This window comes from Lagopus muta, chromosome 1 (assembly GCF_023343835.1).
Source record: "Lagopus muta isolate bLagMut1 chromosome 1, bLagMut1 primary, whole genome shotgun sequence".
Taxonomy (NCBI): Eukaryota; Metazoa; Chordata; class Aves; order Galliformes; family Phasianidae; genus Lagopus; species Lagopus muta.
This window is the reverse complement of record NC_064433.1, coordinates 137862801-137888696: the sequence shown is the minus strand read 5'-3', so window position 1 is coordinate 137888696 and position 25896 is coordinate 137862801. Positions and strand designations below refer to the sequence as shown.

The window sequence follows — 25896 nt, the reverse complement described above, 5'->3', positions numbered from 1 at the left end:
CAGCTGGAACAGAGAGTGGGCAAAATCTGTAAGTGCTTTCACCTGGTACTTAAAGGGGCTTATAGAAAAAGATGGAGAATGACTTTTTACTTGAGCAGATAGTGATAGGAAAAGGGGAAACGTTCTAAAACAAAATAAAGGAGATTTAGATTAGATGTTAGGGCAAAATTCATTATTCAGAGGGCAGTGAGGAACAGGTTGTTTGGAGAAGCTGTGAATCCCCATCCCTGGAGGTGTTCAAGGCCACACCGGATAGGGCCCTGGGCAGCCTCATCTAGACCAAGAGGAACCCTGACTATCACAGGGGATTAGAATTGGATGGTCTTTAAGGTCCCTTCCAACCCAAGTGTTTTGTAATTCTATGATTATAGATGCAATTCTATGTAGCAATGCTAGAAATCTAAAAATTAGGAGTAGGAAATTATGACAATTCTGTTGCAAGAGGCACCTCAGGCTGGTGGAAGGTGGATAATCAGTGGCATACTGAGTTGGTAGGCTGTCAGCTTTACTGGAATGATTGGAGACAAGGTACATGCAGAGCAGTGGCACAGAATGTGAAGGCTAATATGAAGTGTAACAGAAAAAATAACAACAGAGGACAAAGGAGGGAATTCCTGTAGGGGGAAATAACAGAAAACCAGCACTGTGTTTACATTTGGGACTCCCTGTTAAAGACAACGATCATGAAGTATTCCAAGAAATTAGAGAAGTTGAAAAACTAGGTCAGTAATGCTGGCTATTTCAGTTACCCATGTACAGTCAGACACAACACCTCATTCAGATGAGACAAAGAGATAAAATATTTGGACACAGTGACACTTGAGTCCTGGAAGCCACAAGAAACAACGCCTCTCTGGATTTAGTCTTGAGTGCACAGGACCTGGTTCAAGAGGTACTAGTGGGAGAATGCTCTCTAATAGCTTTGCAACACAACTTTAACTTAATAACGTATCAAATGGAGTAAGCCAAGCAAATGCATCACACAGATATTCAATTTCAAGAAGGGGAAATACATAAAAATCAGACAAATAGTAAAAGCCTTATAAAAGCAATCCAAAAGGCAGGAAGCCTAGAGCAACCTGGAGGCTTTTCAAAAACATTGTATTAAAAATTCTGGTAAACTGCTTCGCATATCAAAAAGAAAATAAAACAGTTCAATAAAACCCCTGCGTAGCTCATAAAATTGCTACAGAGGCTATTGCAGGGAAAAAGGTTAACATTTTAAAAATTGCTTAAATGAACAAGAAAGCTCATAAAAAACAGATCAAGAGTAACTGGCAATTAGGATGTCTGAAAAAGAATGCCAACAGTTTGCAGAAGATCCTCAAGCTGATAGTAAAAAGCAAAGCAAGAAGCCATCAATGGGAGTAACAATACCACACAATGTCAAAGGCTTAAAAGCATTTGGGGACAGCAAGACCACAGCAGAAGAACTCAGGAAAATCTTTGTGAAGGTCTTCACTGCCGAAGGTGTTTGAGATAGCTCCAAATCCAAGCTGTTCTTTGAGCCAGATTAATTTCAGGTAAATATACAGGAAGCAGAAGATAAAATAGACAAGGCAGACCTTAGTAAGTGAGCAGGAGTGGTGACATTCACATGAGACTTCCAAAGAAACTCAGTGGATTTTCAGTATGGCTTTGAAAAAATCCTTCACCAACACATTCTAAAATAAATGCCTCTGGGTTTGGGAGAGAGGTGCTTTTATGGACCATAGGCTAAAAGATAAGAAGAAAGGAATAGTGCTTGGCAGTCACATTTCAAAATGGAGATGCGACAGGATCTGAGCTGTGAAACATACAAGTCTGTAGATGGTACTAGCTGATATCAAGTTGCTAAATGCCATGCTGGTGATGGGGAGATCCAGAAGGATCTGACCAAACTGGGGAGGGGGGGCAGTCAAACTTCAGTACTGGCAAGTGTCAGGAGTGTATGGAGAAGAAAACAGAATGTCAATTTACTGCTGAAGAAGACTTCGGTGCATTCATACCCATAATCCCACAAATTCTCACAGTCCAGAAAGAAAAGAGTAATGAGAAATGAGGGGCTGGAGTGCTGCCTTCTAAGGAGAGGCTCAGAAAGCTGGAAATCTTGCTTTTTGGACAAGAGAAAGTGCAGAGGGGAAATTATTGAGATTTACATAATTCTGGAAGCAGGAAGCAAAATAAATGTAGAACTGCTCTTTTCCCAAACTTACAGTACTAGAAATAGGGTGTACTTGATGAAACCAGAAGTAAATAGATGTTGGGCAGTAATTGCATTTTATTTGATTAGTGAACTCCTTGGTGCCACAGGAAGTTGTAAGGACACAGATCAGCTACAGGAAAGGATTGGATAAATCCAGGGAGAAACATAAATACTGAAGAAATATAGAAATATGTCATATCTCTAACAGTATGATTTTGGTTACAAGGGAATGGACTGCAGAAAGTTTTCAGATATCTGCACTCCTCCTAAATAGAACATTCTACCATCACTGTTTTAGACAGAGTAATGGGCTAGATGTACTAGAGGCAGATGATGGGAAGAAATTTCTCATGTTCTTAATAAAAAAGGGTAAAATATCAGATATATCAACTTACACTAACCATGAGCTGAGCTACTGCCATTGTATCACCTGAGAACCTGGTTTATTGTGAAGTTCAAAAATTACATTAACAGTTAATAAAATTATTTTATTGGTTTTAACTAACCGGTTTCCCTAAGGATATAAGAATGGAAGTGACTTTAGAATATTTACGTGTTGCATTTTGTTGACTTCATTTAACTACAGAAGAAAACATCTGCTTGATGTAGTCCATGTGTTAAGACTTAAGCTTGTATGGAAAATGCTTGTAAGTTAAGATCAGACACTGGATTTCACAACTGTATAGCACTCAAAAGCAGACAGGAATGATTGTACGTGAACAAATAATAACGTAACCTTGGCCACTGCATTAGTGAAAGCAATGCAACAAATATCTGTAAAGGAGCTTTAGTGAATTAAATTTCATTTACTGAATTAGTCCTGATTAAAAAGAAATGTTTTGGCATTCCCATAAAATGGCCTTTATGGGAACACGAAGCTGTCCTTTCATTTCAGTTACCATTACTGCAGTCCCCTGTAAAAACAACAGCACAAGCAGTGCTCAACACTTGCTTCACATAGAAAGTACAAAGCTGGATTTCAATAGAGTGCCTTACAGAAAGGCAATAGAGTGCCTTTTCTACAGAAAGATCAAGAAGATTGCTATTCATTTCCACTTTGTACAAAGCCCTCTAGGTTGATTATGAAGTGAGGTTGATTATGAACTTCAGCAAGTCAAACAGTTGGCCATTGTACTGAAAGGAGTTACCGTTTCCTACATAAGTGCATTCATGTTTTAACGGACTTGAAAGGTGTGTATATATGCACCAATAGATGCAATCTCTGCCCATTATACACTCTGCAAAGAACTTTAACTCTCAAAATTTTAAAAGCTGCAATAGAAAGGAAAGGAGGAAAAGGAAAGAAAATGGAAGTTTATCCATTTTTTCCCCCTTCCTTCAGCTGAAAGCTTCTGCTTCATTTAAAGTAGAATTCCAATACAGCGTCAGTGCTTCCCTCTTCTCCTTCCTGTCTTATCCAGGCACCTTTTCTTCACACATTAGTTAATGAGAAGATGAGGCTTCTCTCCTTCTTCTCCCTTGTCACTTTGCGCTCTCCACCTAAGGCTTGAATACATGCAATTGCTTGTTGCACGGGTCAGCACCCTCTTGCAGGAAGTTGGATTCTCACTGTATCTCTGCTGAGCGATTTCCCAGCTGCAAGAATGGCTGGATGACTGCGCAGCTGGCCTTAAGGTATGATCAGACCTTTAAAGACTGGATATTTGTATCCAGCTAACAGTAAATACACACCTAGGTTTGAATTAGGTTCCTGCTGTGAACAGAAACAAAGACTCGGGTGTCATTAGACAGTAGAAAAAAAACAACTTATGGAAGAAGTTCCTTTTCTTCTTTTTGCTCTGGAGGCATCAACTCAAAAGCAAGGCAGAAGGTGGCAACTTCAAGGGAATCATGTGTGGCCCTGGAAAGACGCCTTTAGAAAAATCTTCTCTGAGCTGTGAATTGCAGAAGTCATCACCACTTGTGATGCCCTGTGATTCTCTGAAGGTCTGAATCAGATCTATCTTCCTCATGGAAATGAGGCAGAAAGTGCTGTACCAAGCTCCCAGTTCAAACAAGAGGTGGAAGCTTGCACATTAGCTGCTCCATTTGCCTTGCTGCAGAGTTTTCTCACCACAATGGCAAGTGGGTCAAGCTTCTGACACTTCATTTTCACATCCCCAATGGATTTCACTCTGCTCCATCTGTGCCCAGAGAAAGCTTCATGGCCAAGCTCAGTCATGAACAGGACAAAAAGCTGGAAATAGGAAAAATCATAACCTAGGAATACCATAATTCTTTTTTTTTGGCAGGCCTGTTGGGTGCATTGACTTGTGCTAGGTGGCCTTTAGTCCCTAGAAACTTCCTTCCTGACACGATTCAACTTCTCTGTGCCTTCACGTAAGAGTTATGAGCTTCAGACCAAAAGCCGTGCAGATAGAACCACAGGGCTTCCAGCCATCATGCATCTGGAGACCTGGCACACATCACCAGAGTCTGGCTGAATCCTCACACATCTGGACAGACAGTGCCTCTGTACCTCTAGCACAGAGCCCCCAGAATATAGCACTGAGCATATTTCACTATTTTAACACAGTGTAATTGAATTAAGACAATAAGGAAAAGCATCTTTGTCTAAATGCCATACCTTAAGATTGTAACTGAAACAAAGGCAGAAAATGAAGCAGAACCATACATGAATAAAAAGATAGAGCTTTTCTCAGACCTTTTCCTTTTTGCAATACTATTTACCACTCCAGTGAATTTACTTCATTCAACAGTTTCTGATATGCATTCAGCAGCAGGAAGCTGAAGAAAGTGCTTTTGTTTGCCTGGTTTTGAGAGATGTGCTATGAGAAGAATGTGCACTTACACTGTATGGCAGGGCACTGGTATTGCCATTGGCTGCTGGCTCTTTCAGCACTGCTTCTACCTGAATTCCAGACGCCCTGCAAGTGACAGCTGTGTGGTACCTGACACAGAGTCACCAAACAAGCAGGCTCCAGCAAGCTGCTTCAGGCATTCTTACAAGTACAAACATGCAATATGTCTATTGTGCATGTAATGAGTCACCTCAAAAAGAAAATGTGCGTCGTGCCAGATTATACAGAGGTTCTGTGAAAATAAATATTCCCATTGAGAACTGAGCATGAGACCAGAAGCTATGCCAAATTTGACTAGTCTCTAAAGGCCGCTCTTATTTCTTAAACCAGATGTTTCACCAAGGTTGTGACATCTGAGGAGAGAAGCAGACACAAAATACACGCACACTATGCTGACTCAGAATGAGGTATATAGTTGCAGAGAATTTAAATACAATTTTTGAAGTCTTTAAATCACTTTCCCCTGTAATCCTTCACAATTTCCACCACTAACCACAAAATGTAATCAATGAAAAATGTAATCAATGTTTTATAACATCCTCTTTTTCCCTTTTTCAGTGCCTATTTAATCAGTGTGTTTAGTTAATGGGATTACTTGCTTCCCTGACATAAGTGAAAGAGTGAGAGTGGAGAGTGAGTACACAAAGTATGCCCTTGTCTCCTAATCTAGATATGAAGCAACTAAACTTGTGGCACCTGAGTGACTCTCTGCTTTGATAGCTTCACATTTCCAGCTTTTCTAACCCATGCAATTGCTTTTGTTTAGCTACCTCTCTTCTCCTGCAGATGTAGCAGCTTGAAATTAAGGGTTATTTACAGACAAAAGAAAGGAGAAAAATACATTAGTCACAGAAGTCACAATTTTCATGAACATTAATGGAGAGCTAGTAGGTCCGTGCTTTACCTTAGAACAACTAAAAAAAATCCCACTGAAGAGAAGCATAGAATATCATACTTAAAGCCATTTCACCCAGCAACAGTAGGCTTTCAGTGCCCTTGCAGGGGAGTGGCAGGAGGCATCTGCTAAGCTTCATGTGCTGAATGATCAGGGAAGGGCAATAACAGCTGGAGAGAGCCCCTGCAGAAGCTGTGCCTCAGGGGAAGGATTTATTTGACCTCAGTGTCGTCAGTTTGTCATTAGGTTATTGCAATGGGAAGCTGATCAAGAACAGATTGTGGTCAGGAAAAGGGAGTATAACAATTGCAATGCTCATGACAGGGTAACCCTGGGATCATCTGACTTCCACAGAGACATCAGGACTTCTGCAGTAAACAAAAGTGTTCCTTGCCTTCCACCTACACAGTGACTTTGCTACCAATCTCTTCTTCCACTCAGACGTGGAGTCAAGCTTGAGGAATGTGATGGGAATGGGAACTGACAGCCCACTGAATGGAAGAAAATAAGAGAGATAGCAGAAAGCATATGATCTGCCACATCTCTTGCCTGGCCTATTCTTAGGAATGGGTGGATGGAAAAGGCTGAGTCACTGTCTCAGCTACAAAAGACCATGCTGAACAAAAGGAGCCTGCCAGCCAGGACTTTGAGCCACAAAGGACTGCCCAACTGCTCAGAGCTTTATGGGCAGGTGGCTTGTTGCCTCCACCACATCTCCCATTCTCTGCCTCTCATCTTTATTCCCTAAAACAAATGAGTACCAGAAACAATCCAATGCCAGAAAGTCCCAGGCAGTTTCCTTCCAGTAGGAATTTCAAGTCCCGCAGACCTGCTTCCCATCTGATTTAATGGAAACCACCTGTATGAGGTATCTTTTCATCAGATACAATTTCGTTAGTAAGACTTCAAGAAAGTTATTGGGTGATTTTGTTAACAATCATTTAGCATTGTGAGGTCCCTTGACCCTTAGCTTTAAAAGAATAATCTGCTATACTTCATAACAAAGTATTTTTTTCAAATCTACTTCCTTTCAAGGAAGTAAGATGCAACAACAGTACCTTTTTCCTGAAAAAAAAAAAAAAAAAAAAACCAACAAAAAAAGCCCACACAAATTGAATATTCCCAGTACTCTAATGCAAGTCTACCTAAAGCAAATGGCACTGAGCTGATGGCATGAAGATCTTTCTGTGGGAAAATATATTACTTACACGGGCTCCTTTTTCAGGGAAACACTGACATCCTCCACTGCAGTCTCTTCCTCCACATGGTCCTGTGTAACTCTTTCCACCCTGCAAGCCAGAACAGACAAAAGACAAAAATTAATTGGCATTAATTACACTACCTGGCACAATATAATAAATGTTAATTAGTAGATTCATTGCAAAGACTGGGATTAGATGACTATGATCTATGGATCTACAACTTCCTGGTGAGCCCTCTTAAAAGCTGCATTCAGAGCAGCAGTCAGAGGATTTCCAGTTCTTGGAAATATAATATCACTCTATTCATTTCCTTCCACATTTTCAAAATGCTGCAGCTCCATGCTGAGCAATATCTCACCTATCTCTTTGACACATGCAACACATACCATGTCACAGAAGAACAGCTGCTTGAATTCTTCAGGGACATGGATTAAGTCCTATGTCACAATGCAGCACATCCTTCTATGCATGATCTAAATCACTGCTATATTTTACAATATTTATGGGTGGACATAAAAGAAGACTTGGATATCATGCTCAAAATCATAAGCCAAGCTTCTGCCCTCTCCTTTTCAATGACTCTCTGTTCTAGAGACACCCAAAACTTGCTAGTAGCCAACCACAGTGACCTAGAATTCCGAACTAACCCAAGAGTTAGCTGCAGGTATATCTGTCCTGCTTGCGTAGAGCCATCTTGGCCTGGGCTGCAAATGTGCTGATCACAAGATTTTCTCTACTCCATGCAAACCCCTGGGAAGACTCCACAGGACTGCCCAGCTCATTTTCCACCTAGCACACTTAAGGCAGCAGCCACAGTTACTCTTGTTCAGAAATGTTAACAGCAGAGATGCTGTGCATGCTGTGGTGTAACTTTTAAAACTGTAACTTAATGATTAGGAATACTGCAAAGACCTGTGGCCCACTGCAGGTCTTAAACCCCTGAAAGTGCCCTAGCAGCTTCTTAAGTAGCTGAGAAAAGGAAAAAATGATTCCCCGTCACTAACGATGAGTTAGAAGAAATAGGACCAAAGTCTGACAGCACAGGAAAGGTGTTCTGGAGCCCAAGTCCCTCATTCAGAGCTGCTGCTGATTTTCATGTGCACTGCTGCTGGTAGAAAGAAGCCTTCAAAACAAGGCAGGTGCTCCGAGCTGCCATGCTGTGGCTCACGAAGGCAGTAATGCTGCCACTCCTGCTTCTAGCCCTGGGTCAAGGACCTGAAGCAGAGAGAGGGACCCGCACTGCCATGCTTAGCATTCTTCATGCAGCTGTAATCAACCCATGCTCAGCACATGGGGCTGATTTCTCAGGTATTCACTTCTCCCTTTACACTATCAAGATCCTGAAAACACAGCTCCAGGCTTTGGATTCCACTCTGCGAGCCAAATAAGTAACAGGTACGAAGCAGGTATCTGGCAGACATTGCTTAAGCCCTCCTTTGATGGTATTTATGCAACAGGCTTTTAAACTTACGGCAACAGCAATACAGAGTTTCCCAGACAAGTCATTATGCTTGTCATGAGAGGATTCCTGTCTGTACTTTAACTCATTTTACATATTAAAATACTTTTGTTTCAGTTTTCTATTTACTTTTAATGAAACAAGTAGGCATTCCATGCTGCAGAAACAAGCCCACAGAACTGAAACCATGCCCCGAGCTATTTAGAGGTTAGGTGTTGGATTCAGGAAATTATTTCACAGAGGTAACAGTGCCCTACGTCATGTTCTGAACTTTACTTTCTGTTTAGACTATTGTTTGGAGGAAATAATAAGCCCAGACCATTTTATAAACTCCAACAACTTGTTCAGGTTGGTCCATTTTGACTAAATGACTGGATGGTCACAAGCTTATTATGTCTTTATTTCTTCCTTTTCGCAGATGAAATGTACATCTCTCCCTCAGAACCCTTAATTTCAGAGTTTCTCCTCCCTGCCTTTTCACAAATGAAGAATAGTTCTATTTGTTTCCATGCGTGCCACGTGGATGTAATGCCTGTGTGAACCTACACCACTGCAGGGCACACGTCTGCATGGAAACCAGTGTAATAAGCAGTGCAGCCACTCATTAGAATTAATCACAAACTTTTATGGAAATGTTTTGGAGATGTAAATAACATATTGCAGCCTAACAAACTGCAGTAACAAACGGACAGGTGCAGCAATTAAATCATGAGAGACTTCAGTGATGCCTGCTGAGAAAACAGCAAGGAGAACAATAAGATTTTTTGTTTGTTCGTTTAATTAACAGGGTGTCTCTAAATTTGGTAAACTGTTGCTAAGGAGAAAACTATGGCAAGATAGTTGTCTGCCTGTAAAAAAAAAAACCTGGAGGCTGCTAATATTATTTTGACTGGAAGAATTTCAAGGCCTATTGTCCGCGTACTATCCATCATCCAACCTTTAAATTTGCATGTTTTAAAAATACCAGCGGCGAATGTGGGGGCACAATTGTTTTCTTCCACAATCTTAGGAAGTTTTTTTCTCTTTTCTTCTCGTTTTCAGTCCTTTAATGCACATATATTCTTAAGATGATGAAACATCAGGAAGATTTCTTCAAAGATAGGGAGCATAAATGGAAAACATTTGAGATCAGTGTTAACGTTGCTACTTTGTATTATACCTGGGCTCTCCATATTGCTCAGTTTCCACTTCTTCACTTTTTGATGGTTAGTGGGAGGTCTCTGGGACCTTTCAGTCACATGTAACATTTTCTGCTTTATTATCTATGAATGTATACAATTTCTCAAAAGCAGATCAGGGCACATTCATTTAGTCTGACATTATTGGGAAGTTACAGTATCAAGTTTTAGAGTTTCAGACTTTTAAAGTTTAAAAATAGATCTTTTAAAGATCCTCGTAAAACCTTGACAAAATGAACTCTACACATGAGCGCATAACTGAGACAAAGGGAAATAAAATGTAAGTGTATCAGCAAAGTTTACAATTTAGAGATGGGATGTGTAGCTGTAAAGTACCATAAAAGTGTTTATTTTCTGAGGAAACATACATTTATAGGAGTTTTACACCAACAGTGATATTCAGACATGCTTGTTTTGATCTGAGGAAGGTGCCACAACAGTGTGACTGGGCAATGGGGCAAACAGCTAACTTTTGGATACAAGGCTGCATGTCTCATCTACACAATTGAAATCTGCAGAGGTAAAATTGCCCAGATTACAGTGACAGAAATAGCAACTTGGAATTCAATCCTAACAAAATTAGGATTGATGAGAAAAAATTAACTAACAATGGTTTGTTTGTAAGAAATACTTGTAGTAGTGTAACTGTGTATGAATATTAACAATAAGCAATAGAATTGTAGCTCTGTGTTTCTTGCAGTGATATAACTGTGAATTAATACAACTGATAACAGTACTGTGTTAATTAGCCAAGAAAGTATTATTAGGTGTAGGGTATTAGCAAACATCATGACATCTCCACCAGTTACATCTGAAGTCTGCTGTCTACATGGAGTCCCAGCCCTCTGCAGGCTCTCATTTCACCCTGGCAGCACCCAAGCTCACTGACCATCTCCTACAGCAGTGCTGCGCTAGTTTTAGCTCTGTTCACAAACACATGTAGATGCAACTTGGCCATCTGGATTCCAGCCCAATTGCTCTGGAGTCTGAAGATCAGGTAGAAAAACTTCCCAGTTCCTCTACTACAGATGCAGGGCTGGAGACAGATCCTGGAGACAGGTCAAGAGGCAGAGAGACACTTATGTGTGCAGCATCCACAGCTAGCCCTCTCTATGCACATTCACCTTGCAGGTAGAGGAGTCCCATAACAGATGAGTACCTGCAATTCACTCTTTGCCCTCTTCTATAAGAAATATCCACAGGGACCCATCAAGAGTGCGCGTAGCTCACAGAACCCAATCTACTACAAAATGTGATTGCAGCTCAGTCATGCTTTTAAAATGCAGCTGGAGAAGACTGCACTGAAGAAGAGTGAGTAAGGCAGCTTTACTCTGTCCCATTTGTTGCCCATAACAGTACAGCAGTCACAAGAGACTCCAAGGAAATGTGAGCTCTCTGACTAAGAAAATAAAATACGTGCCTACCCTGGGAAATCTCTAACTGGCAGAACATGAAGTAGGTTGGAATGGAGAAGCTGAAATGATGGAGAAGGGGGAATGAAGAAAGAAATGAACAGAAAGGGAGAATTTTCCAACCATGCTTTTAACATCTTTGGGTCACTCTGTGCTGGAATGAATATATGATTAATGATTCAAGGAATGTGAACACCATTTATACTTAAGAACAAGCAAGGGAAAACATATACCATCTATATTTGTACAGCTTATATATTAGCCCTGTGGAACCACTGTCTTTTTTTATACATATGAAACAGCATACATGGAACACATATGCTCCAACACATTTTTTTTTTTGTCCTCTTGCTTCCACATAACTTTTTTTTTGTCCCAAAACATTATTACTTGTGTTAATATATCTTCAGCCAATAAAAGACAATTTCTTCTCAAAGAATCCATACAGTTTTGCTTTTGACAGTTTCTTTCAGCCAAACTCTTAAGAAGCCTAGAAAAATACACCTAGCTCTCTTTAAACTTTTCCACACACTAATGATATGTTACCTGTGTGTGTCCACTGAAGTACCTTCACTTCAATGGTTGGTATTCCGACAAAGAACAAAGGCAATTTGAGGACAGACCTCAAAGTAAAGTTCTATGAGTACAGAAAGACCAGGAAATATAAGCCATTTCCTCACATGTTGCTAAAAAACACCCCACGGAAATTATAATAAAAATATTGCAACTTAGAATCAAAGGGTTCTACACACCCATATTTTCTTCAATACAGGTTGCAATTGTGAATTAACTTCTAGCTTGACACAGCCCAGTTTGGTGCTTTTCATCCATCACAGCAGCGCTTCTGAACAGGCTATGTTATACCAAGGAGATTTTGGAAGGTCTGGGAACTTGTAGGAGGTGCTGATACATCGCGTGCTCCTGCCATGTCACAACAAGCAGCAGACCCAGATGCTCCATGTGAGCCAAAAAGTAGATTTTAGCCAAAAAGTCCAGTCAGGATTGCAAACCTGCTTCTGAGACAGAGCACTGCCGCTGCCAGGGAAACTGGCCTACACTTTCCCTTTGAACTTCTATTTCCACATCTGACCTTCAGTTGTCAACACTCACATTAGTTTCAAATTTGGTCCATTACAGCCCTGATTTAGAAGCATTAATCTTCTGCTGCCTTTGAAAGAAAGGAGAAAAAAATAAATTAAGAATATGGTTGGATAACCCTGTTGCTGAGGAAGCAGACAGATACGAACTTGGTTTCAAATGTAACTGCACAGTTGCATTTGCTCCAAACAAGCCTTTTACTCCTTAAAAAGATGAAGACATTTGTTTCCTGGATATCAAATTTATTTCTCTAGAAACATCCATAAACAATCTTTCAAAACAAGTATGGAGAACTATTAGTGGGGCAGTCTGAATTAGTCAGCATCAAACTTGGTCTGGAAAATGCTCTGTCCTAGGAGAGATGCATGCCAAAGGAAGAATCAGCCATCTGAAACTGCCTGTTTGCAGTGCAATAGCTGCAAGTGCATTGGACAGTATGACCACTGTCATACTGAAGACCATAACTGTCAAGGGAATGGCAGAAGGACATTGGCACATTTAGAGAGGAAGGAAAAGACGTGGGTGTGGATCCTCTCACTAAGTGTTCTGAGAATTATTTAGCTAAGAAATAATTCTTTCTTTCATATTTGAATGGGAGCCATAATCTTTTCTAGACTGGATTCATGGAAACTGGAATAGTTTGTGACCTCAATATCTTACAAAAGTTTACACCTCCCATCAGAAGTAGAGGGAGCCGTATAGTTACATGTCCTTCCAAGAAAAAATCCTGGAGGAAGAAACTGCTCCCAGAATGAACACAAGAAAGCTTACCACCAGCCATACTAAGAAAGCTGGTCAGTTTACTGGTTAAGGCAGTCTTTCCAGTGTAACAGGAACAGCAGTGCCTGTGGCAAGCACTTATAGATTACTGATTTGTGTGGAGTTTCCAGATCTGCCTCTCTTATGATGAGGATTATAGAGAAAACTGTAAAGCAGGTTGTCCAGCACATAAGCAGCTCACTTCATTTCTGAGTCCTGATGGGAACATCAGCAGAGAAGAATCCCAAAATAGCACAGTTCCTGGGATACAGACTGGGATGCCTGTGCTTTATGTCTGGGACTGAGGGGCTGGAGGATGAGAATACAAAGTCTCTGATGCTGCCAAGTCCCCAATGGACAGAAACTCATCCTTTCAAGTGAGTCTCAGCAAGGACGTCAAAGCCAGCAACGGGAAACATGAATCCTGCACCTCTTAGATGTGAAGCTATAAAAGACTTTCCTCTTATGGGCTGGCTTGTGGCTCTTGATTATATGAACTTTTTGGCATGCAGCCTTGATTTGAAGGCTGCATAGTTTCATTTCAAAGTGAAATTTCACAGCTCCACATGCTCACTTTATTTGAGGTACTATTTACCATCCCCTCTTCAAATCCAAATGTTCTCTTGTCCCAGTCTTGAGAAACTGCCTTCTAAAAACTGCGGAAGCCAGACATGCTGCAGTGTGAACTTACCCTTCACATTTTCATGAAAGCATTTCTAATTTTGTAGCTTATATCCAAGCTCACAATTACTGAGCAAGCCAGATGGAATCCAGAAGGAGCTGCTGTGATATGGCAGGCATTTAAAAAAAAAAAAGAAAAGGAAGGTCTTTAAGAGGCTGTGTCACAGAGTAAATCCACAAATCTGCCTAAATATAAGGAACCACCAGATATCTGCATAGCTGTCCAGGGATCTTGCTTGCTCACTTCACAAGAATATGGCTGTTTGCAAACAGTACCCTTCCAAGCAAGAACTCCATGCAGTCACATAGATTTCTGTCAAGAAGTCAGTGAAAGGGGTCTGGTATTTATAAGTTAAGAAGTTGGGATCAGCCATCAGTTTTGATGTTTTTTTTTCCTCATAGGGATGTTACCCTAAGAAAGAGACTAGAGTTTAAGATGGGAAAACCCAGTTAAAATGTTTTAAAATGTCTAAGAAGATAAATAGTTGTATTTACATAAAAATTCATTACTTCTGCTTAGTTTTGTAGAATTTACAAAGCTATCAGAAAGAGAACCTTAAAAAGCAGCATTACGTCACTGCTTAAAAGTGCTACAGCTTCTAGGAGCTGATGAAGGATCATATGAAGGCTTACAGAAGAACAAAGAAACAAACAAAAACAGAGGGATATGTCTAGTAAGTCTGAAGCTGGAATTTCTTTTTCAGAAGAGGAATGTATAATTAAATCTAAAAGGCAGAAGGTGCAGAAGCAGCTGAAGGAAAATATAGATTGATAAGTTAAAATTTGGTTTGATATCTTTTAAACTTGATTCCATCTTAATTAAAGTATGCTGTTAGAGATGCATATTATTTTAACTTATTATCTTTTCTTAAGACACAACAAATCCACCTCTACCATCCAATGCCATTCCTTATCTGATACAATAGTGGACTTCAGAGAAAGTGTGCTAGGACATCTTAATGTAAGCCCTGATTTTCCAGCACAACATTTCTAGGAATAAAGATTGTCTCCACAGAAGCTACTTAGGTGGTCTCAGAAGTTGATATTGCAGGAGCTGGAAGAAGTATTTTCTAGTTATCAGCAATGACGAAAAAAGCTCTGTGATGTGGTGAAATAGATGTAATCACTCACAAACTATCCTGAAAGGCACAGTTTGTCTCTTCAATTTTTATTCTACCGTTTTATTTTATGCAAACTCCTCTCCAGTTTGTATCTGATTTGCACAAGTGTAAACATTTAGAGAATGCACAAATCAGTGGGCAGTGTAATCATCTCATACGTTCAGTTACATTGCATGGTGCATCTTAAAAATATTTTCCATAAGGGAATGAGGGTAGAGGCACTATCAGCCCGTAATCTGAATTTGGCTTTTGTCCAATATCTTATATTACTGGAATAAAATCCCCCTTCTCATCTCCAAGCACAGAAAGGCATTTGTTCACATACTAGTAGCATAATAATGAAATACAGCATCCACTCATTAAAGTAGCAATCCTATATTTAGCTACTTTTAGTTTCCGAAGTCTAGTCATTTTCAGTTCTCGAAAGACATCCAAGTAATGATATCATTTGCTTCAAACAATAGAAAGTCTGGATGCTATTCTATATATGGAGATTTTTGTAGTCTATTTATAAACCACGCCAGTTATTTGACCTGTCTAGTTTACTCACCTACGTAAATTGGCAGACTCGGGAAACTTGCTTAAGAACATATTATTCTTAGCGACTGATAAATTTTAAAGCGGCTAAATTATACTTGAGATACATCCAATATTTCTGAAAACTCATCTCCACCTATTACACTACAAACAAACAAACCTGCCAGCGGAGGGAAGATTTTTGCTTCTGAACAAGCAGCAGTGCAGTTGCATTAGCCCTGCTCATGGAGAAGGGATTGATATAAAACAGCCGCACAGCTGTTTTCATGGCTGCATTGTCTATATTTGTTCAGTGCACTGCAACGGTGCCAGGTTTTCCCAAAACCTAAGCACCACCACAGAGGTTTTATTCCAGTTTCATTATTTCCATAATTAAAAGTGCTTGACTGCATGTGAAATTCATTTATAAATGGAGTTTGTTTTCCTCCTAGACACAGTTATTTACAGCCATAACCTGCTGACCTGGTTCTTAAGTATTCAGAGACCATGGGATCACGGCACTTCTCTCCTTGGGAGGGTGAGGTCAGTGACTGTTTTTAATGGCCTTTTAAAGTTCTATTGTTTCTACAGAATTAAATACAGCAGACAGAGAGAAAGAAAAGAGATTAAGTTCTTCCAGCATCATTACTTACTAAATTGCAATTAGATTTATATACCAGTAACTGAAATTAAGGAGTTACTGAGAGCATGATTTGCAAGGAATGGATTTGCATGGTTTATCACTGATGACACAAACTGACTGACCTTGTTTTTATCACACACGGTGCTGAGTAGTTCTAGATCAGTGTTTTAGGCCAGCTCTTACAGCTCTGGCTCATTTTCAGAGCTGACTGTTAGAAAAAAGAGCTGGAAATATTAAATGTGGAAATTTGCTAAGAAACATTTCAGAACTGTTTCTCAGAATTGGACTGGCATTTCTTTAAGAGTAAGAAAAATACACAAGAGATTTGGGAAAAGCACTATATTTGATATTTAACTGCCAGGCCAAACGCAACACCCACCATTTCCTTTCTATTTCAATCAAGAAAAAACTCATGACAAGTAGTTTTCTCACTGACCTATTTCATTGTCCAGTTTAGATTTCAAAAGGTAACCTTCTCACTGAGCTCTATCCTCAGTGCTCTCTGTTGATCAGTGTTGTTACTGCTAAAAGATCTCTGGATAATACTGATTGCTGTAGGAGATGTAGCAGATTGAGAAGGTATGTTAGAGGATGCAACACAATAGGACAATACGCAGTTCTCAGTGAAAATGCTGTCATTTGCAGTGTGGTCGAGGCAGGTAATTAAAATAGAGAAAAAGGAGTTGAGACATGATCTCTTCCCTGGGGATATAAAAACTGATAGTCAATTATTAGTGATAATCCCTTTCTCATCCATATACTTTTGGTCAGCAAAATGTTTTTACATATTTTCACAAAAGAAGGAAGGTATGTAGACAAGCTTTTTTTTTTTTTTTTTTTTGTCATTTGCAAACAAGATGCCTCCATGCACATAAGAAACACCTTAAGAACTGAAGCAGGAGAAGCATTATTTTCTTGCTCATAATACTTACATGATATTTTTCAATTGCAACTTCTACCAAAAAGCTGTTTTAGTTATTTATTAGATAGTCAGGTGACAAAATTATACCTCAACACAAGACTTATTTTATATATTTGTAATCTATACATTAATCCGATACCTGGAATGGACAAATTAAGTTCTCCTTAATACTAACAAATAAATAACAGCTGGTTTTTTCTTCAGTTTTCTTTTTCACACCCACTTTTACATACATTTCTTTTGATAGGTGGGAAGAGCTTTTTTCTTTTGTGCGGGAGGTTCAATTTCCTTCGAAATACCCAACTGACTTTTCAAGAATGTTACCACAGCCACACCATGTAAGAGTGGCTCAGCAGAAGATAATGCAGAATTTACATTTATCCTGAAGAAGAAAAAAGGGCTCATATTTCCCATATGTACCAGTGACTTGTCATTACAACCTGCTCTAGTTCAGCCCAACAGCTAGGCAGATTTCTGCAATACTGCAGTACTGAGTTGAATGTACTTTCCCAGCCCCACACGATGAGTCACCAGTTCAGCTCGGTCTAGAAGCCAAGACCTTCCTGCCTTCCAGTCCATTACTCTAACCAACTGACAAACACTGTCTGCATTGCTGTAATAAGTCTTGTGGCTCAGTCTCCACACCAAAAATGCTCTTATCACAGTACAAACAACTAACATACTGAGATTATAAACAACCAAATATCAAGCTTCTTTAAACTGACTAAAGTGATGTCACTTGGCTTTTCTTTCACATCCTTTTTTATTATAAGCTTGTCTTCACAAAAAGATCAAAGAAAATCCAGAAATATTCATACCTTGACATTAAGGAGTAGAAAACAGACAAGAATAAATGATGGAATACACTTATATTTCACTATATGAGAAAAGAGTCCAGACTCTTAAAAGAAGTGGATGGAACCCTCAGTGCTCATCAGTATCAAAGGCCATAGCAATTTAGAAGTGCTGCCTGATTCAAAACCCATTCCCTGTGTAAGCAACAGACCTCGTGTACCTCAGGAATATCTGAATCAGAAGGGGGACAACCAGTAGACTGGATTTATGTATTCAGCTTTGAAAAAAAACATCTTAGTTTTTAAAGCTTTCACAGTTAATGTTAACTCAAAATGCTAATTTTTAGCCAGAATGCCCACAGCCCAACAATGGAGCTCAGAAATGCTTTATTAGCAAAGGCACAGAAATAAGCTGGGAATGTAATACTCACATGAAAGGGCTGTAGAATCATAGAATATCTCAAGTTGGAAGAGACCTACAGGATCATCAAATCCAACTCCTGGCAGCACACAGGACCACCCAAAAACCAGACCCTATGTCTGAAAGCATTGTCCAGACACCTCTTGAACTCTGGCAGGCTTGGTGCCATAGCTGTTTCCCTGGGGACCCAGTTTGAGGGCCTGACCACCCTCCAGTGAAGAACCTTTCCCTGATATCCAGACTGAACCTCCCCTGATGCAGCTCCATGTTGTTCCCTCAGGCTCTATTGCTGTCAACTGAGAGAGGAGATTAACAGTGTACCTCCACTTCCCTTCTGCAGAGGCTGTAGGCCATGGTACTGCTTACCAAAAAAAATCCAAGCTCTGTATCCTTGTTTGTCTCCCTGAAACTTCACAGACATCCCATGTGTGTTTCGAAGAGATCTTCAGCTGACAGACCAGCAGTGAGTCTGTCAATGTCTTGGTCAGGTATCACCTTGTGAAAACCCCATGGCTTTAGTTTGGCATAAGACAAATGATTCTGCCAAATTCCAAGGCATGGTAGAGAACAACTCTTCATGTGTAGACTAAGGACTCAGGACTCATTATTACTGTAGCTATGCCTCAGAGATTGTCAGATTCTTCTGCAGGGACCCTTTGCTCTCGAATGCGTAGCCACAGCTCTATTTTCAGGCAGCAGGGGGTGACATGGAAAATTGGGTATTTAACTTGTCTTTCTTTTCCTTGAGTACAGAGCAGACAATTTCTATGCCATATTTTGCGAGCAGGATAGATCTTGAATGTTTCTGATAGAACTCTGCTACTTTCCTCTCATAGAAGAATCTTTTCCCACAGCTTTCATAGGTCACTCTGAAAGTAATTCTGATCTTTGTTCAAAGGCACAATTGTGACTATTACCTACAGTGGTAACAGTTTAACTCTCACCTTCTAGCAGCAGAGGATCTACATACATGACTATTGAAAACAACAGTTTAGGCCAGATGCTAAAAGAGCAATGGGATGCACCACAGAAAAAATGGGCATTTTTTTGCATTTTGACCAAAGATAAAAGTTATTAGCCACCCATTTCGTATTTCATCCCTTTTTACCAATCCCTTGCTTTCAAGGGGAGAGCACCACAGTGCTAACATGCTTTGCTACGTTTATTCTGCTAAACGTAAGCTGGTAGAGCTGGCGAAGGGGAGGTTAAATTATTTCTCACTTCCCCTACCCCTGTCTACCCCCCATCCAGAGGAAGGCAGTAGGAAAAAAGGAATTGTTCTTCTCAATTGCACATCCGTCCCCTGTCTCCTCCTGGGAAGAGACAGCTATTTCTTATCTTGGCTGCTTTACATCATTGAAATGTAAAAGGAGAGTATGAAGGAAGGAAATGAGAAAAAGACAGAGAGATCTCTATGCTTCGGAACATTGGAGGGAATTTCTTCCTACGTACCAGAAGAAAGAAGGGTGGGGTGGTGGTGGGGACAGGAATGCTGTAAGAAATGAAGAGCTAGAAAACCTCCACTGACAGAAAAATAAAAAATGCTGGTGAGTAGGTGATCTTTGATCCGCTACCTGCTCTTCAAGCATTTCAAACTACACTTCAACAAAATTTTCCACGTTGTTTCAGCCTCCAAACTTCATTCAATAGTGATTGACCTTAGAGAACATAAAGATGTAGCTGTATGCATTATTCATGACTCAAAGATACAAAGGAAAGAAAAACATCCTTTCTGCACTATTCTAAGATACACTGCCCCTGGAAAGGGACTTAAGGCTACAGTTAGTATAAATAATGCCATTTGGTAAAACTTCAACAAATGACAGCAGGGTTAACTTAGCTTTCCTGCTGAGGATCTCACAGGAGCACATAGGTCTTCTCAGAAGACATAAACAAATGTCAGTTATCTCTTTTGGAAGAAGCGCTGTTCAAAGGACAAGGACTCAAAACATGAGGGGAAAACTTCAAAAGATCTGGAGTTAAACACCCAAAAACTCAAGAGTACTTCTCTGAAGTTTATCTGAACTACTTGATGTCCTCTGAAACAGACCAAAAATGTTGTCCAGGCAGGCTTTCTGTGGTAATTTCAGCTCTTCCTTTCAGGCTGGACATTTGATATGTATGGTAGCAGTTCTTCACCTTTGGCATGTTACGAGATGTGCCTGTGATCAGTGAAACAGTGTGGTTAATACTTTGCTTTCTGCTCATCATGCTAGGAGTGTGTGAATAGCTGTGAAAACCTTTCCAGCAATTAGTCATTTAGGTAGACTAGATGATGTGTAAACCTCAAAGCTGTATGCTGAAGTGGTTGAGAATTACAGCAAAAATGGCCTTAAGGTATCAGCTGAAATTTATGATATTTAAAGAGATTTTTAACTGAGAGTGTGGCATGAGAAAAGGAGCACCAATAACTTAAGAAACTCCCATTACCAAGTGCTAATCAAGCACTTCAAAGGTCAGAATTCTGCATTTGAATGCTGCCACAGAAGCAATGGGAGCTTAGACAAATATGGTTGACTTTTCCAGTGAAACAATGTGGTGTGAAGAGCAGCCCTTTCCTCCTGCAGATGAGCAGTGTTCTCCAGAGTCTGGAGAAGGAACCACAACTGTTGGCATCTGCTAGCAAGGATGGGGAACTACATGAGTTGAAATGGACTGCATGGTATCAGGCTTATTCAAAAAATTGTTTTCTAGCATTTGGGCCTTTCTGTTAAAAACATCAAAGTTAAAGTATAGAAAATGGAGTGTACAAACATGTATGCAAAAACTTGGGTAAATTCTCCGTGCCTAATGTATCTGGGGTGAATTGAAGTCTGAATAAGCTATTCTAGTCCTGAGGAGCAGAGAAATGAGTATACATGGGGAAAAAGATTCCAAGAAAATTCTTTCTTTTTTCTTCTTCAGGAAAGAAGACTTAATTCAGTGAGAGCATTCTGTGTGGCTGAGGCTTTACGTGGATGCTTGCCTCGCTGCACTTTTTGTAAAGGAACAGAAACACCATGGGGCCTGCTGTGAGGTAGGCTGAAAAGACCAGAGCAGGGAGTTGTCAGGAAGCTGGCTGCCAGAGCAGTAGTCACAGCTAGCAGCAACTCATGGCAAAGCCAGCAGTGGAGCTCAGCCCAGCACAAGGCACACAGGGATTAGGGTTGGAGTGGGATGGACTGCAGACGGTGCCCACCTGCTGTGACCCGGCACCCCGCTCCCACAGGGCACCAGGACTGAAAGGCAAAGTAATTCACCTCACAGCTCCTGGGGACAGCTGGATGCTGCCAATGTGCTTTGTGATCGCATTTGTGCTTCCTGCTGTGGATTACTTACGTTTTCCAAAATGACGTATGATTAACTGGGAGGTAGAAAGAACAGGGAAGTGTAAAGATTTATTTATTTAAGCCCTTTCATTTGATTCATTGTTCCTGCGGAGGGAAGCACTGCTCAATAAGAGTGTAATTTAGATTGCCAGATTTCTGGGTGGAGGCTCAAACTGCTGGTGTTTGTTTGGCTCTCCAGTGTTGTTTTTTCTGGTGAGGAGAGTTAAAAATCAATGCTGACCTATATTACTTCTTGTCAGAGGAGTTCCTCTTACGTTGAGTTCCTTGCTGGGTTAGACACCGTCTCTCTTCCTGAATGATGTTGGTTCCAAAGAACCAATGCAGACAAGTAGGTACCAGATCTAGAAGCATAACTATCTCATGGATGCAAAGAAGAACAATTTATCATCAGAACAGTTTAGCCAGGAAAAGCTGCTGTTACAACTGGATTGCCCAGTCACACTTCTACCAGTAGAAGCAGCTTTTTCTATACAAAAAATGCAAATTGAGAAAAGCACAGACTTTGCCTTTTGAGCTTTACCTATACCAGAGGCTTTTGTCAGCAAGAAATAAATTCCAGTGAAAACTGAAATTCCAAAGGAACATATTCTTTTTGGAGAGCTAGCTGTGAAATGCCGCAGAATCTTCTACTTTCCCATAATAAAACTTCCTCGACCTCTACCACCAGAACTATCCGTTCCTTCAAGTGCAGAACACACCAATAAAATATTTATCGTCTCAGAAAGACGTTGGCAGTGTTTTTCATACCATGCACATTCTGACTCCACAAGTTCTCAAGAGCTGATTGAGGGTGCCTCCTAGACAGCTGTCAAAAGCTGGGCCAAGAGTGCTTAGCACACTGCAGGAGGCAAAAAGCCCACAAAAAACTGCTGACCCACACCACTGCAGGCATGCTCCATCCGTATCCACATCTCAGCCATCATCCTCCACCTTTGATAAAGATGTCCTCCTTACTAGGGCACTAGGAAAAGGGTCTGGACCAGAGGGCAGTGGGCATGGAACAGGCTGCCCAGGGCAGTGGTCAAAGCCCAGAGCTGCCAGAGTTCCATGCCATGATCATTTGAATATCACTTTCAGACACAGAGTTTGGATTTGGGGTGGTTCTGTGTGGAGCCAGGAGTTCAACTCAGTGGTTCTTGTGGGTCCCTTCCAACTTGGGATATTCTATGATTCTGTAATTCTTCGCCTATGTTTCTCTTGTAGCTCCAAAAGCATTAATTGTTTCTAATTTGCAGTCCTGAAACAATCTTACCTTGTTTCATCCTAAAGCACCTCTCCTTCCGTAGGGTAGCACCCCCAGCACACATTTTGTGGTGATGCAGTCCCTCAGCTGAGGATATGTACTTGTATTAGCACTGCTCTCCATAGTGCTCTTGTCCATCTTGACTAGAAAACTCTAGCTGCAATTGTATCACCTGAGAAACTCATTTAGTTGGTGCCACTAAATCAACTCCCGTTACGCTGTTTCTTCATAGTATATTATGCTTCCTCTATCAATTTTTAAGCTGAAATTTCAATATAATGCCTAAAAATTCTTTCTGTTACAGGTGTGTTTGTTGTTTTTCCTAGTTCTTGGGCCCAAACAGCAGAAATTGTATGTGGTAGGAGACAGCAGCAACATTATCAAAACACATAAAAGTCTTTGATCAGCCAAAGCAAGGCTTGGAAAGAGTAGTGACACACTGATGTTTTATATATATACATGTATTATTGGTACAAAACGTATACTTTGATTTGAAAGAAGGGATTTCACAACTTTGACTACAAGTTTTAGCTCTATACATCCAAGTAAGTAACATACTCTTCGTATATAAAAATGAAGTAAAAATCAACAGGTAACTTGAGTTTATCATTTCTCCTTCCTAAACACAAAAAATCATAGAAAGACACCCCTTAGACATTTTTCACTGATGTTCACTATGCATTTGAAATATGTCTCAATTTCTTTTACCTTAAAAATAGCAAACACCTTCAGGAAAAAATAATGAAGGAGTCTTTTTTTACATGCCTCCCTACTGATGGAAGGCGCCTGTGTTCCATGACGCGTCCTCTGCCCCAGGGAGGCACGATGAGCTCAGGAGTCCTGATGAGCCTGCAGACTGAGGGAACAGAGCTGCAGGCCACGAGGTTTGGCAAAGCTGCTACAGTCTGCAATGTACAGCTGGAGCCTGGGGACATTGCTGCCTTCTGTGTGAGATGGCTTGCCAAGTGAAGAGGCGTTTCAATGGGTGGGTTTGGTATCCCTTTGCTTTCTAACTTCATTGAGATGTCAGAAAGAAATCTGCCCCTCTTTCAGCTGAGTTTTTTTTTACTTTTACAAGCCTGACTAAAGGAAACTTGGTCTAGAAGCTCTCTCCAACAGATACAGGTGTCCCCTAACGTACATATCACTGTGGATGTGCTTGTGCCCCAGGGCCATGTGGAGCACTTGTGTTAGCTGTCACAAAGGCTGCAGTGCCTTGGTAAGCGCTGCTGCCAAGCACAAATTCCAGATGCTGAGACACAGGATGTAACAGAAGACAAAGGAGGCAGTGATCCCTCCCAAGGAAAGAAGTCCTTTCACTAAATCCTTCTCTGCACTGACGTTCTTTTCTCCCAGCATTCAGTTACTCCCCTTCTTTAGGACACAGCAGCACCTACCACATTAGGAAACAGCGTATCACAGAGTGTTGGGAGCAGGTTCCTGGCTAGTAATGGTGAAAAAATTCAAACGTTTATCTCTTTCTTGCCCATTTGCAAAAGAAGGAATGCTGCTGAGAGCTCTCAAGCCTCTGTTATCTCTGTGACCGATCCTTGGAGAACAGCCGGCAGCAAAATGAACTTTCCAGGATGGCTGAATATCAAATAAATACGGTTGCCTGGACTAGAGAACAGAGCACTGCTATGTCTTATCTTCTTATGGCAAAACAAATTAGCATATTCTTCATTCCCTACTTGATAAACGTAAGCAGACACAAAGGGTATGTGGGGACATAACATCATATTCCTCTATTTCTTATAATTAGTAAAGCTAAAACATCTCTGTAAGCACAGCATATTCTACACTTAGAAATACATAGATTGCAGGAAGGTTTCTGGAACTTAGTTTTCTAATTAAATAATGGGAAAGATAATTCCTTTCATCCTTCCTGTTTTCCTACAATTCTGTCAGCAAGTAAATGGAAACAAAGTTGTAGTTAAGAAATACAACTGAGTAATATCCAAGTTTTTTTTTAAAAAGAAGAAACTACTGAGACTGTACTTCAGCATTAAAGTAGTATGATGTAGGGGTTTCCCTGCTTTGCCTGGATGACAGCAACAATGCTTGTCCTCATAAGGGTATGATTGGCTCCTTTGAATTCACAAATTTGAACTCACAAATTTAAACCTGTGCAATCATTTCTTCCATCCTTGCACACATATGCTCACACCCACAGCACACACATCCAGCATCCCTGCCTGCCGCTGCAGGTACTCTACAGGCTTCTTTGCAGCATATCTCTGCAAGAGGTAATGGCAGGAATGAGTACTTGTAATTCTGCCTACACACGGACAGTGACTAAAGTGGGTAGAACTGGAAGACAACACCTCCTCAGGGTATATGTGTATCACTTTCAAATATATACAAGGCTACTGAAAACTAAATAGTCTGGGAAAAACACACGAGACTGAAGTAGGACAAAAATGGGTGTTCTGTCCATTTGGGTTGAAAAATAACTATGCTAAAATTTGCTTCCTAATGCAGCCTCAGTCATGAAACAGACACCAAACCAGCTGGTCTGTAGGTTGAGCTTTGGTATCAGAGATGAGTTCTGTCATTTGTGTCAGCCCATGAAGGAAAAATGTTCATCAGCACTAGTCCTGAGCCTCATATGAAAAAGCTACAACAACAAAACAGTTCATTCAGAATATTCATGCCACATAACTGCCCTAAAGAAGAGGTAGTTGTCATGGGAAGACCGGGTTGGAGGGAAAAGTGGGATGACTTGCAGAAAGCAGAATTAGGAAATCTAAAATCTCAAAGAACACATTTACAAAAAAAAAAGAATAATTTGACAACTACTCAGTGTTCTGATTGCACTAAAAAAAGCAGTCACATAAACTAACTTCTGTCGCTCCTTTTTTTTTTTAAAAGCAAAAGTATGCAAAGTGGCTTTAAACTTATCTCTTATCTCCATGCTTACTGCATATGGAATTTTCCAGAGGAATTTCTCTAGCAGATGTTTTTAACTAGAGCCCTAGTAGGGGAAATAAATATCAGTGTTGTGACACTACGAACCCAGTTGTCGTTATTAGTGATGGGGAAAGATAACTGCCTGCCCTTAGCAAGAGTGTTCTGGTGGTCTCAATAAAGCCTACAAGAGAGGAAAACAAGCTGGACTGAGCAGTCAGGGAAGCACAAGTATTGCCTCATGTGCCTTCAATATACAATAAGCCCTGACTAGTTACTCAACAAGATTTTAGCTGTGTGTCTGGAAAA

General features: G+C 40.4%; 1 protein-coding gene across 1 annotated transcript in view; it reads right to left on the bottom strand.

Moving 5' to 3' along the window:
* COL4A2 (collagen type IV alpha 2 chain) overlaps positions 1-25896 on the bottom strand; it is a 140323-nt gene that overhangs the window by 93564 nt on the left and 20863 nt on the right. The window contains exon 4 of the mRNA XM_048933906.1: positions 7111-7191. Within this exon, the coding sequence (XP_048789863.1) occupies positions 7111-7191 (81 nt within the window). The remainder of the gene's footprint in view (positions 1-7110; positions 7192-25896) is intronic.